At 39.4% G+C, this 14,617-nt stretch overlaps 2 protein-coding genes across 2 annotated transcripts; both read right to left on the minus strand.

The window, feature by feature from the left end:
* Nucleotides 1-433: 433 nt before the first annotated feature.
* LOC143446012 (uncharacterized) lies at nucleotides 434-1,888 on the minus strand. The gene is made up of 3 exons (XM_076945452.1): nucleotides 1,748-1,888; nucleotides 1,505-1,678; nucleotides 434-1,405 (listed from the first exon to the last, which is right to left on the minus strand). The coding sequence occupies exons 2-3, from the start codon at nucleotides 1,660-1,662 to the stop codon at nucleotides 1,015-1,017; spliced, it is 549 nt and encodes a 182-aa protein (XP_076801567.1). The 5' UTR covers nucleotides 1,663-1,678; nucleotides 1,748-1,888; the 3' UTR covers nucleotides 434-1,014.
* Nucleotides 1,875-11,330, minus strand: LOC143446011 (eukaryotic translation initiation factor 4 gamma 2-like). Its single transcript, XM_076945451.1, has 19 exons — nucleotides 11,193-11,330; nucleotides 7,476-7,617; nucleotides 7,279-7,392; nucleotides 7,093-7,195; nucleotides 6,842-6,970; nucleotides 6,611-6,770; nucleotides 6,376-6,545; nucleotides 5,372-5,485; nucleotides 5,123-5,309; nucleotides 4,882-5,010; nucleotides 4,629-4,814; nucleotides 4,311-4,534; nucleotides 4,053-4,237; nucleotides 3,855-3,987; nucleotides 3,372-3,630; nucleotides 3,077-3,281; nucleotides 2,801-3,009; nucleotides 2,555-2,676; nucleotides 1,875-2,474 (listed from the first exon to the last, which is right to left on the minus strand). The coding sequence occupies exons 3-19, from the start codon at nucleotides 7,329-7,331 to the stop codon at nucleotides 2,412-2,414; spliced, it is 2,631 nt and encodes an 876-aa protein (XP_076801566.1). The 5' UTR covers nucleotides 7,332-7,392; nucleotides 7,476-7,617; nucleotides 11,193-11,330; the 3' UTR covers nucleotides 1,875-2,411.
* Between the last annotated feature and the right edge of the window lie 3,287 nt (nucleotides 11,331-14,617).

The raw sequence follows: 14,617 nt of genomic DNA on the forward strand, positions 1-14,617 counted from the left end.
TCCAAGATAGAGCTGTTAGAAACATTGCTTCTGACAACTAATTCCACTCCAGCTGACAATAGCTCTCTGGCTAATCAAGGTAGACTGGATCAATCACCAAAACATCCTGGATCTAATTAAAGCACTTTTTTACGTCACACCACAGCGCCTTAAGACATAAAAATCCCAATTTTAAGATTTCGATACCGAAGTTGTGTATACAAAAAGGAAAGCTAAACTACCAGCATTGTATTTTATTTCGTAATTTTATCATTATGTAAGCTTTTTGTTAATAGTATGGTGCTGTTACTGGATAACTTAGTAAAAAAATGATACTTGTTTAAAGAAAATTATCCCAGAATCTTACACGCCAATTTTTAGTCCCGACTGTGGCGTTAGGAGTCGCTAACAGTCCTAATCCGATTACAACAAACTCTACCTACATATTCGACAGCATAGTTGTTCCAAATTTATTGACAAAACAATTTTTCAAGTCTTAAGCAACCATCGTGTAGCCAGCACAGTTCTAGTCATATCAACCGAATTACACACAGTTGTTCATATAATAGAAACTATATTCAAAAATCGATAAATCGCCTTGAGCAGTGAAATGTTTTTGACATCACCATTGCTTTTTATTGCCTTTTTCGGATCAATAATTTAATCATTATGCATTGATTGCATCTCAATAACTTGTGATTTACAAACAAACAATCTTGTGAATTACAAAATGATGCCAATAAAAACACTAACAGTCACGTTTTGATGTAAACAACATCTAACAACACCATACTAGAGTATTAGTTACTGTCCTAGAGCAGCTAGACTACCAAACCTTATAAAATGAGGAGATTTTCCCCGGTTTATCGCCGGGAAATCCCTCACCACATCAAACGGAATTAAAAAAAACAATTTCGTGCCACCATTTACACGAAAGTAATCGATACCGTAAAAAAATGAACATATTTAAAAGGCACTGGTAAAAATGTTAAAATTCAATTGTATTTATATCACTGTATTCCTTGAGACTACAAGTTAAGGTTTAAGTGCTTTCTTGTCGTCAGACGAAGCTTTTTTCATTTCTCCGTTGTTTGGCGGCGTTGTTGGTATCTTGCGATATAGCATGTTAGAATACTTGTCCTTGTCTTTTTTGATTTTGCTCGCCATATCACAATCTCCCAATATGCAGGGCATGACAAACTTTTCCGGCAGGATCAGTCGTTGTACGTAAACAAAGCCCTTATTGACGTAGTCGGTGAGTTTTTCCGACCATGATTTCTCTCTCGTTTCAAATTTAAACTTTCCCATGAGGTCGTTATCCAAAGTTATCTTTAGTTTCTGATTTCTTTTTTTTGAGGGAACTTCTTTTTTAGTCTCACGGCAGCCGATTGCTTTTCCGAGCCAAGCCGGTAAGATTTCGAGGTTGCTGCAATACAATGGACTCTTGAAAACAATTTAGGTCTTGATGCTCACATCTTAGGCGCATTACTTCGCCAAACTTAATCAGTTTTGAACTCTCACTTACCACGCGTCTTCCATTTTAATCGGCTTTTTCAGAATACCAGCCTCGACCATTGTAGACTGGACCAACTCATTGAGGTGATCTCCGGCGAACAAAATAACCAGAACCCAGACTGATATCTTCCAGAACATGTTGCCTTGTCTCTGCGCACTCTCGGTCATATGAAACAGGGACCATCTTTCGCACAAAACTTGTGTAAACAAACCAAACACTTGAAAACGCAACGCAAAAGTAACATCGACCTACTAGACACGGGGATTGTTCGTCATCAATGGCTCTTCTGGGATGTAACAAGTGCAATCATCTTCATAAGGACACATGTCATTTATGACGCAACAGCGGCAATTCCCGAACAGTCTACCGGATGATGTAATGACGTAATAACATTTTATTGGTGTGTTGTAATTTGCAACGTTCCAAAGTAGGCAATGTCATCACAATAAGGTAAGGAACCGATTTTAAAACAAAAACAGGTCATTGAGAAAGGCAGGCTGTGGAGTTTGCCACAAATACGTCTCATTTCAAAGTTTCGTTTCATGAAATTTCATTCTCGGGAAGAAATGCAAATGACCAGACGGGCATTTGCACCGACCAAAACGAAGGCAATTGCAATTAATCTCATTTTTTAACGTAACACTGCACAATAGCGGAACCAACAGGTCTGGCTAGGGTCATACAATTACGCGGCAAAATAAACATAACGAATAGTTCAAACACACTCAACCTTCACGACAGCATGTATTATAGATTAAGGACTGATGAAAAACTGCAAAACGTTTGATTAAAACTGTGTTGAAACATGATTAGAGCATTTTATAAAACGTAGAAAAATAGGACAAAAATGCTGGGACCGGATAAAATTTTCTCAATAAATCTGAAATGTTTTTCACATTAACATTCTCACAATGGTTCAAACTTCTTCTTCATCATCTTCAGTGTCAGCCTCCTGAAGCCATGTGAGCCAGGCGTTGACCTGGAACAACCAGTTTTGAAATGACAATCATAGTGGTTACAATGAAGAATATAAAATGAACACTAAATGACAGAACTCACTTGGAAAAGGGACTTTCCCTTACCAGGAACCTCATCATTGACATCTTCCTTCCACAGCAGAAAAATTTCCTCGTCTATGATGTCCTCATTGTAGAGCAGATCAAACAAACGCAGCATAAGACCTTTAAAACATTTTCGCTTAAAGTCGTCTGTTAAGGTTGGTTTGAACAAAATAACATCGATAAAATCAATTGTTTGCCGAATATAACAATTTCCTGACACGTGACGTGCATTATCCTGGCTCACCTTTAGGAAAGTTGTTTGTGAAAGCAAAGGTCTGCACGGCATATAAGGCGTGGAGCTGGAGCCTGGTCTGGTCGTGCATGAACTTCTGCAGGACCGGCTTCATTGCAGAAAGCCTCATTTTCTCTCTCATTTGTATTTCCTTTGAGGCGTTCTTCGTTCGATCGACGCCATCAGCCAAGCTACAGTCCCTGGTCATGTGATCCAGACAACTGAACAACACAAAGCGACAATCAGCGGGATTGCTGAGCCATGCAAATGTAGGTGAAGTAGACCAACCAAGTCATAAGGGCTTCGATAAATCTCGGGTCGCTTTGAAGTTCCGACGAGATGTTGTCACGGATCCATCGGTAGATTCCAGTAGGAGACTGCTCCTCATTAAGTTGGGAGCTCAACTCCATTTCCATACGCAGAAGCGGAAGAAGAAATGACAGCTGCTTCCCATTCAAGATCTCCAAGGTCTCTTTCTTATCCTGCGATACTTCTGCAAAATAAAACCGCAAGTTGTGGAGCCATGTTCCTAGTTACCCCACACCCAGAGCATGTTCCTAGTTACTCCACACCCAGAGTGTACCTGGCATCATCGTCATCATCTTTATGTTGCTTTCGGTGAACAAGCTGAGCAGAAAATCTTTATTTTTGATCCTCATCATCTGCTGCAACATGAGAAGAAAGAGTGGGAAGAGATATCCTCCCTCCAGTCGCATCGCAACTTCCTTCAAGGTCAGGAGGTCGTGAACTACGACCCGGGCGAGTAACGAAGCCATAACCGACTTAATTCGAGGAAGTTCAGACTCAAGGTCACCCAACTTCTCAAATGTTAGTTGCACTCCCTTCAAAATAGTTCAATATTTGAACACATTGCACTAAAGCTATATTATGTAAGCAAGCCTCATGCAGGTCAAGTGTCTGGTCATTCAATGTAGGCCACTTGTCTATCGTTTTTACACCCTGGTTACAGCCATAGCAAATGGAATGTTTGCTAAGAGCAGACATACATCTTGTCAAAGTGGGTTCCTTATTACACAAAACCTGGAATAAAACCTATCCCCCTAACCTGGGAGATGTGGTCCGGTGTGATCATGCCCCGGTCAGAAAGCAAGCGCAGGAGTCTGCAGAGGTCACAACGAGCTTGCTCCGAGAAGTGAAGAGATCTCTCCACCAGAGCTTGGCAGAGAATCGTCATGAATCTGGAACAAAACTGTCATTTGCTATCGATCATAAGCATCCTTCCTACAGACAAGGTTGTACACACTTCTTAGGCAAGTTTAACTCCATGGTAATGAAAGCCATTTTCTCTTCTGGAAACGAATCATTACTAAAAAAATTTGCAACAACTTTCCGGCACAAATTTTCTGCTTCCTTCTGTGAGGTTGTTGCCGGTTTAATTCTCTTTGTTTCTTCACTTGAGCTAACGACGGTCTTCTGGTCCGTTGGTTTCTGCTCAAACATGTTTTGCATGAATACGAGTGAATGAATAGCTGAGTCATGCCGCTGCTGGACTATATCAAACCTGTTTATCAAGGACATGTTGAAACGAAGGCTGAAAAGCATCGGCTGAAGCGGAACTGATCCCTCGCTGGTGCGTAATGTTTCTATGTTCCTTTTCTGATGAGGTCCCATTCAACGCAGTGTTATATCTTGAGACTTTGCTGTGCACAGGATTTCTCATATGGAGTGTTTGCTTTTGTGATGTCATTACTGATGCTGACACCATAGGCCTGATGGTGCGGGGTTCTGTAACACACGGAGAAAGTCCATAATGTTGTGGATTGCTCACTTGTATCGCTCACAGCAATGTTTTGAGTAAAATAGACTCTGTAGTCTGTACCTGGTCTTGTCACTTGCCGGACGCCAGCCTTGGGACTTCCCCTTTGATCAGGTCTGGACGAGTAGCTATAGCGCATACTATTGGAGTGAGAATAACCATTCCGCGCTTGTGGGGGCTGCTGGGTAGCAATTGGGGCTGAATTAACCCCATTTAAATATCTCGGAGTAAACATGGAATGGGCTAAACCTGCAATACAAATATTTTTTGGATCTGGTCCCATTTAATGATGAATAGTACTTAGAATATTGTTTACCTGTGTTGGGTCTATGTGGTGCACTGGGTGTAGGAAGTGGGGTAAAAAAGTCGAAACCCACACCAGGACTTGTTGGTTCGCAAGCAATTGGGGCAGCAGCTTGGGGGGACAATGGGCCACTGAATCCACCTAAAATATTCCAAATCAAGACCCAAGCTATAGACTATGCAGTCGGCATATATCCAGCAGAGTTGTCGAAAACAACATGTGACTATGGCTGACTCGACGTCTTGTGACTCACCAATCTGCTGCTTCTTGGTCTTTGGAAAGAAGCCTAAGCCAGCCGAGCTCTCCGATGACTCTTGATTCTGAACTGCACTTGCAGGCTTAGCATCAAACAACAGCCCTGGATGTTTCTCACCAACTTCTGACCGAATTTGTCCGAGGGTTTTTGGGTTCTGGTTCACCATCGTATTCCGCGGAACCCACTTAACACATGGGGCAAGAATAAGTTTTTACGCTGGAGTGATGGTTACAATAGATATCTTACATTTGCCGCCCTCAGATCAATCACGTCCTGCAGCATGAAGCGAATGCGAGCTGGAAGATCTGTCTTCTTCCTCTGAAGATAATCCAAGCGGTCAAAATACTGGTCCATCAACGACTAAATATAGAAATCGCAATTTAACGACAATTTTCGCAATGTTGTCTTAAATGACACTTCTTAGTGCAATGTGTTAAAACCATGGAGTGCTTTGTAGGCTATCAACCAGATTGGTCTTATCTACAATTTAAACACATGCAGTGTACAACTGAGAAAAGTGAAAATGTTGTTTGATCAAGAGAGACTTGTAGAAATAAGCATGATTGACTCCATTCACCCACTGAGTAATAGGATTAGCAGCACATTAACTCAGATTGTACATAAGGTATGGTACTACTTAAAAGAAGATTTACATACTTATACAGCACAACATCTTTTATGGCCATAATGTGCTATTATCGTTGATTTATGGCAAAACAGATTCACATCACAAGCACATACTTGGTATCGTGTAATAATACATCGCAAATTGAATATGATTTGGACAAGATTCGTTAAAATTTTACCAGAAAACAATTGTCTGCTGATCTATTCCAATAAAGCAATGTTCCGTGTAAACTTTTATCCTTGTCTTACCTTATAAAGATGAGGTCAAAAGTAAATAAATGTCATTTACCTTAACCATTATATATTCGAAAAATATGCCACCTAAAGTTTAGTTACGCGCAGCTGAACAATTTGGCCTGCAAGCTCATAAAACAGCTGCCCTATATATCGGAAAACTGTGAACCAAATTCAATAAAATTGGGCTTCTTTTTCATGTAAAATTTGTACTTTCTTTCTACAGAGTTTCATTATAGTCTGAGATGATGGATCCAATGAGTGGATCAATTAACATGGAATGGACCCTTGTGGGTAACAACTTAATCTATGTCCGTGGTAGCAGTTCAAGTTTAGTGATCATCATCAGTTGAGTGCAGCACTAGGCTCAATGTATGAAGGAGAGTCACCTTTGCTCTGGCATGATCAAGCCTTCTTCCGCAAGTCGTCATGATTTGACATAAACACTCGAGGTCCTCAGAGAGGTCATCAGCCAGCCCTTTCTTCTTCTTATTAATAAGCTGCTTGATGCATTTATGCACAATGCTCTCGTGCAATAGGTTGAGCCTGTACAACTCACCTGCAAGTTAACCTCATATTGTTACTCACTTCTGCACAATATAGCAACTTTAATCGACTCATTACCAATAAATTTGATGTTTCCGAGCACGTGCTGCTTTGCCCTTGCACGTTGTTCCACTTCCTCGAGTGACAGGAGATCATCCTTGGAGTCGAAAGCCTCCAGTTTTCTGTTTCGATTTTCAAATTCATCTTGGAGTTTAGCAATAAGAAGGCGACGAAATGTCTGCACGTAAATAATTTCATTTAACTTCTGATCGAAAGTTTTTGATTGGGAGAAGCAGTAATCAAACTGACATTTGGCTTCGGAATGCAAGATTCTAGAGTTTGGGAAGCATCAAAGTTGGGAGCCTCATGGTAAAGACGACGGCAGAGATTGGCGTAGAGGGAGCTGTAACGAAGCTCATCAATAGCTTTTTCAAAGATCTGAACACATTTTATAAAACAGATTTAACAAGAAGACAATTTAATGTTGCAAAGTTCCACACAGATACGAAGACGATTATGGAGTTGTGATTAAATATTATTCTATGGGACAATTTATTTACCAATATCACAATTCCTTTGAGAATAACCTTTGACTCAATTCCAATATTCAAAATATCTTGACAAAGTTTGTCAAATTTTTCAGGTGTCAGTTTATTGAGAATGCTGTAAAAGAATGAGTTGAGAAAGAATCACAATCAACAAATAAATCAGACACAAGATGAAAGAAGTTTTGCTGCTTTCCTCACCTTCGTGTTTTTCTAAAAATTATTTCATTTTTATTAAAATTCACATCCCGCATTTGAGCACTTGAGGGAATCCATCGCTGCTTCTCATTGGAGGTTTCTGGTCCAGACAAAGGACTGAAAATGCAGAAATAATTTGTTGTCTATACAACAGGAATACTTTTCTAAAATGCTACGGCTCTATTGAAGTTTCTTGGTACCTTGCATTCCTTGCAGGCGGACGTGTGTTGCTTCTCCCCTCAAATCGAGATGACAGCGCCTCGTTCGATTTGTCCACTTTGGCGAATTGGTGATACGAGCACAAAAGAACGATGTTTCAAACAATAGAAAAAGAAGAAGACACTGCAATGAATAAAAATAAACTGCTGTATTCTAATCCATGGGTCTGCGAATTGACGATCATAGGCCGGATACCCACTTTGTTCAATATCGTATTTTCTTGAATAGAAACCGCGGCTACTATTTTTTATTTTTGAACGTTTTGTGCGGCTTCTATTCAAGGGTGGTTTCTATTCAAGAAAATTTGGTAAGCTACAACGTGTTGACTTTCTTCAACTTATTCTCTTTGGTAATTAAATAATTCTTTTTCTGTTTTAAACTTGTCGGCACGCGTCGTGCGAGTTGTGCAAAGACATTCACTCAACAAGTGAGAACCCAAATACTTTAACAAATATTATAACTAAACTTTTTAACAGGGTATTTATGTTTCAGTTTCAAGGGTAAAATAAAATATCGTAATTGTTTGTAAGGTGTTACTGTCCTGGATTAAATGTTGGAAAAATAAACGCAATACTTTAAATAAAAAGGCAGCAACTTTGGAAATACTTTTGCTTTTGTTAAAAGCATTGCTGATAATCATTTTGTCCAAGTTGAAGCTGTAGAGATTAACAAAACGATATCTTCCCACAGTGCAAAGATTTATAGGAAAGTTGACTTCGTGTGACATTTGCTCGCACCAACTACTCACGAAGGTCATTATGTTGTGTTCAATTGAAATCCGTCATTTACGTAGCGTATCACTTTGCCAAAGATAAACGTTTTAGCGCATAAATACTCTTATTTTGACTGGATGGTTATATTCGTATTTAAATAAAATAAAGTTTGTGCTAGAGATATACTGATGCCGCTGTTTCGGCTCTTCTCAACATCGGGCGATGTTTGTGACCTTTCACAAAAGCAACACTTAATGCAATGTGGTATTTTTCTTGCGTGCTGCGTCAAATAATACAGACAAAATCGGTTAATTGTATCACTTATTTGCCAGACGTTTTGATACGATTCTCCGATCGATCCGTTTCACCAATATGCTAAAAAAATGTTTATCATGAACAGGCATTATTGTTGATAATGTGTATGAGCTAACTCGGTTGCAATGGGTATTACAGTACTGCATAACTCTGTGAAACAATCCTACAACGTCAGCTGACTACAATTCTGGTTAAATTATGTAGAGTTTACTACTGTAATTGCCTATTGCACTGTGTTACACAACACAGCTGGCTACATTGCCAGCTATCGCCCAAGAGCACGTTGTTGATTAAAACATTTTTTCGGTAAACTGCTTTAATCGGACTTTCCTTTTATCGTGAATGGTCTCTGTTATGTCACAGCCTTTTTTTCAAGCGTAATCGGTACCGGTACTGTAGTTTTTTTTTCCTTTTTCCTGTCTTTGTAAAATAATTAATTCGTTGTTTGAGTTGACTGAACGAAATTACGAACGAGACAATTACGCTAAAAAGACATTCTCCTTTCGTTTATCGATAAACGTGAGAAGCGCGACTCATATTTGCTTCCAAACGTCTGGCCGACGACGATGATACGGTTAAATGACCGCAGTATGCAAGGGAGAAGCAAATCCTGATACCATAATCCGATTTATTCCTTTAAGTGTGATTCGATTAACCGATGGTTTTACTTAACATTAGATAGGATTTGGTTTGAGATAACATTGTGGTCATTTGCTTAACTAAGATAGGAACCACATTTCTCAGTATATATTTCGTTATAGCTGACGTCATAGTACCTCGCATCCATTGTTTTCATCCACAAATGAGTGCCTACTTTAACACTAAGACTTTGTAGAGTTTTTTGTACTGACTATTTACTAAACTAGATTTAGGCTAACATAAGAAAACGAAACATGAAAAAACAAATGTTCGTTACGAAACATGCGTTACCATGAAAAGACGTCACATTCAAAACACTTATAAAGAAAAATTTATCGTTATAGAAAAATGCTAATGTCGTCATGAATACATGTAACGTAAAAGTTAGGTTGTGTTTGAGGAGAAAATCTTACGCAGATAGTTTTGTGCAAGGATGGTGTCCTATCCACGTTTGTTACCGTGAAGTTTAGGTCTGGCAGAAAAATTTGCATCGTAGAAGAAGAAATTTTCTTTTAGAAACAGACTCAGACTGGTTCATCAAAAAACAAGGCTACCGTCAACCGGGGCTACTATGGTAATAACTATGGCGGACTGAAACGTGTAGAAAGGAAAATAGCCTCGTCCAAACAGGCTATAAGCGTAATGTTTTGCGGAAATGGTGCAGGGCAGTTTTTGCCACCAATGACTGTTTATAAGTCAAAGAATCTTTATGCAGAGTGGACTCGAAATGGACCCCAAAATGCTTTATACGACCATTCCGTGAGTGGTTGGTTTGACGCTTCTTTGTTTGAAAAATGTTTTTTTTGTTTGTTTCTGGAAGCTGTCAAGGACACTCCAGGTACCAAGATTATGCTGGGTGACAACTTGGCCTCTCATTTTAGTGAAAAAGTCTTGAAGGCTTGTGAGGAATATGACATTAAGTTTGTTAGCCTGCTTCCGAATGCGACGCATCTCCTTCAACCATTGGACGTCAGTGTCTTTGGGCCAGGTAAACGAATGTGGCGTCGAATTTTAGCAGAATGGAGGAAAGAGAATCGTTCCAAACTCCAAAATCTGCCTCAGCGACAATGATGGATTGAATGCCTCCGATTATTGCAGCTGTGCTTAACAATGTTTTTTTGACACTTATGTTTTTTATTGCTGTGATGTTTTGTTTAATGCAAAAAACTATTAGAAAAGCCCCAAGGGAGGGCTACAATGAACATTTTAGGTATTTACAATGTATTATCGTAGTAGCCCCAACCCAGGGGCTACTACGATAATTTTTTAAAGTTGAATAAAAAAAGTGTGAAAACATAAAAATGAATTTTTTCTATTTTTTTGAGAAGCTTAGGACCAAAGTGTTACTCAATCAAGAAACAGACCCTTTTTGAGCAACATGTGAGAGAGGAGGCAAAGAAATGTCCTGAATCTTATCATAGTAACCCCGGTTGACGGTACTTTTTCCCCACTAAATCGTCTTATTGGCTAAAAACGAGGCAGTTGGGCATGGCTACTGTCTTACCCTAACGTTCGTCACCATGGAATTGCCCATGGTTCAAGAAAACCGCACAACTTATATCGGGCCGACAGGATTGCTTGGTAAGGTGCTATGTTCGTCTAGATCAGGGATGTCCAACCTGCGGCCCGCGGGCCACAGTGCGGCCCGCCTGAGATTTTTGTGCGGCCCGCTAGTCATTTTTACTCCAAAAGTATGTACTTTATGTACCCATTTTTCTTGAAATTTAATAGTTTTTGCGGCCCATTCAATTATTTCAAGTGACAATGCGGCCCACTATAATAAAAGGTTGGACATCCCTGGTCTAGATAAACTTGTTGTTACAATTAGAAGAATTAGCCTAGAAATGAACTGGGAACGTTTAAATGGGTGCACACTTGGCTAGACGTTGCACACCTGCACATTTGAGTAAGCATGTCCGCACAAACCGAGATCTCGGCGAATCATGAAATACAAGACCTGGTACTAGGCTTACGCCTGTATGATGGACGAAGGGAACCCACAAAAATACAAAATTTAATTGACTTACTTACCGGAAGTATCTTCGGTTCCTGTTGTTTTTTCGAAAATGGCATAAACCGCAGCCCAACGATTAGAGAAAAAAACAACTAATTTAAAAGAAACTATTTCAACATACACCTGGTAGGACCTAGATTGGAGTTTGACTAACAAAGAAGTTCTGTGAACAAAAGAATAGCAAAAACTTTAGGTTGGTATTAATTCGTGGAATCCATATTATAACTTTGATATTTGCTTGTATTGTGCAACACAGGGGGCTGGAAATGGCTGTAACAGACAATAATGGATGTAATGGACAATCGCCGTAGTGGTTGATGCCGTTTCGGAAAGTTGTGAAAGTATTAATTAATATCTCAAGCATAGATGACCATTCTAATATTTGATTTGCAGGTAAATAACGATTTTATAGTTACTGCTTTGACATATCTATCAAATTCTAGGGTAACGAATCCTAAAAAAACGTATCTCAAAAGAATCGAATATAATTTTCGTAATTTTCCCGAATCTTAAGAATTGGTTTTACTTTAAGATTAAAGGTTTTCATTGGCACGTGCAGGAGATGTCGTTGTCGATTGTTATTTCACATTCCAATAGCCTACTAGGCTATGTGGTGGGTGCGTTCATCGTCATGAATTAATCCGTGTGTTATGTTACTTTGACAATTGTAAACTTGCTTGAACCACAATAATTTTGTGAGCCTGTTTCAAATTCAAAACAAAAGCACTGCTGGTGCTTAACATTTTAACCTTTATGCTATTCTAGAATAGGATTCCTAAACAAACTCCTTTTTGAAATGGAATCATAATGCCAGATGCGGCTGGTCATTATAAGTTCTAACCCTGCAAATTTAGGGTTCCGTATCCTCTTTATTTTAGGGGGCAGGGGATCGTCCTTCTGGCCGGAGTGCAAACTTTATGGTAAGAAAGAGAATAGGTGATGTCAACGTGTAAAAATTCTATTTTAAATTTTGACCACTCTGCTTGTCGAAATCGTATCGACCTATATCGAGACCATTGAGTCTTCTGAACACGAAATATTTTTGAAACATAAACCCAGATAGCACGTAGTTGTCGGCCTGACGGCTACAACAAGCTATTCTCGCTATAGCGATTGTAGCTCCTCTGCCGCAGTACAGTTGACGACAGCACGGAGCTTAGAGGAAGGTATCTAGGTGGCACAAAACGAAAAGCAAAGCACTGGCCCGAACTGTCACCGGCAGCAAAGCGACGAGCCGTCAAGGGGTCCATCGGACTGAACGAGACATGCTCACGCGGGTGATACTTACAATGGCATCCTTACTGACTGGGATTCTATCCACGACGGGACTGCTGGTGTATACGGGACGTAAAACGTTGCGCACTGCTTTAGATTGATTTGTAAGAAAAAGAAGATCCAAAGCTCAGATTGACTTACTCTATTCAAATAGAACGCCGGCAAATTGCTGCCGCAGTCTTTTATACCGCTTGTCATTTTGTGCTGTGGTTCTATTCAGCATACCTGCTTTAACATGCTAGGTTTATTTAATGGGTCCGCCACTAGGGGGCAGCACTTTGGCTAGCTAATGGGTTTTAATAACAATAATTACCAACAAAGCTAATATTCCACATAAAGGTAAACCAAGTATAAAACGAAGAATTGTTAGATATTGTGCTGTTTTCCGACGTCTTCATAATTTATTTATTGCGGTTTCTTAAGGGAGCAAAACACTGCAGACTCTATAAATTTGTCAGCTACATCCTTCCTCGTGGTGGAATAATTTCTTTCTGCTTTCGTTAGAGACCTACTTGCGTAAGAAACTGGGTGCTCTTCACCATCTACAATCTGTTACAAAACACAGCCATATAGGTATAGGCCTAGTGCAGATCTGGCTTGTGTGACATTCAAACTGTTACGTTTTGTTGTCCTCACACTCAGGCACATCTTTTATTTAAAAACAGTTTAGTCAAGTTCCATTGACCAGATCATTTCAGGAGCTCCAATACTAAACTGCCCGTGCAACTACCTGTCGGACCCAAGTCGATAAAAAACACATGTGCTTAATTAAGAACGAAAAAGCGCAATCGGCCGAAAGGGAGAAACGCAATAGATAGGCTACAGGGCAAAAACAGGTGTAACAAAACTGTACCGCTGGATCCTGTCAGGTTAATACAATTTTTAGTTTATATCAAATGAAGTTTCACTTTAACTTATAATAATGAAATAAATGTATAATCAAGTGAGTATTATTAAACTACTGGAAAAATTTTCAAACACGGTAAGAAAATTATGAAACATTTGAAATACCAATGCAGTTTTAAGTAATTATAATTTCGTTCACCTATAACTTCCTTAATTTCCTTGCGAATTTTGTTTTGAGTTTGCGGATAGTGAATTAGGCAAAGAATTGCCCATCTTATTGTGGTGGAAGTTCTCTCCATACCAGCTGCAAACAAATCTTGTACGAAGAACGAAAGTTGATCATTCAAGAAAAAATCACAAGTACATCAACAGCATGTTAAGTAAGAGTAAGTTAAGTAAGTAAGAGCTTTGCAAGTTTGCATGTTATTTATTTAAGTAACGTAGTCTAACGTAGTCTAACCTATTCTTGCGTGGTCTAGCGTAGTCTAGCCGAGTCTAGCGTAACCTGAAGATTAAGTCCTAACCCTGAAGATTTGGGAACCTGTATTGTATTTAATTTATTTGGTAGAGAACAATTTCACCAAAGAGAACTTGTCCAGACACCATTTCCTACGATACTAACCCTCAATTTTAAGGGCGCTTTCACCTCTAACCCTAACCCCTCAATTAAATGGAGTCATTTTGCCAGATGCGACCGGTCATTAAGTACTAACCCTGAAAATTTGGAAATCGGTATTGTATTGTATTTATTTGGTAGAGAACAATTCCACCATAGAGAACTTGTCCAGACACCATTTCCTACGATACTAACCCTCAATTTTAAGGGCGCTTTCACCTCTAACCCTAACCCCTCAATTAAATGGAGTCATTTTGCCAGATGCGACCGGTCATTAAGTCCTAACCGTGAAGATTTGGAAATCGGTATTGTATTGTATTTATTTGGTAGAGAACAATTCCACCATAGAGAACTTGTCCAGACACTATTTCCTACGATACTAACCCTCAATTTTAAGGGCGCTTTCACCTCTAACCCTAACCCCTCAATTAAATGGAGTCATTTTGCCAGATGCGACAGGTCATTAAGTCCTAACCCTGAAGATTTGAGAACCGGTATAGTATTTCATTTATTTGGTAAAGAACAATTCCACCATAGAGAACTTGTCCAGACACCATTTCCTACCATACTAACCCTCAATTTTAAAAGCGATTTCACCCCTAACCCTAACCACTCAATTAAATGGAGTCATTTTGCCAGATGCGACCGGTCATTAAGTCCAAACCCTGAAGATTTGGAAACCTGTATTGTATTTAATTTATTTGG

The sequence above is a fragment of the Clavelina lepadiformis genome, chromosome 2 (genome assembly GCF_947623445.1).
Source record: "Clavelina lepadiformis chromosome 2, kaClaLepa1.1, whole genome shotgun sequence".
NCBI classification, from domain to species: domain Eukaryota; kingdom Metazoa; phylum Chordata; class Ascidiacea; order Aplousobranchia; family Clavelinidae; genus Clavelina; species Clavelina lepadiformis.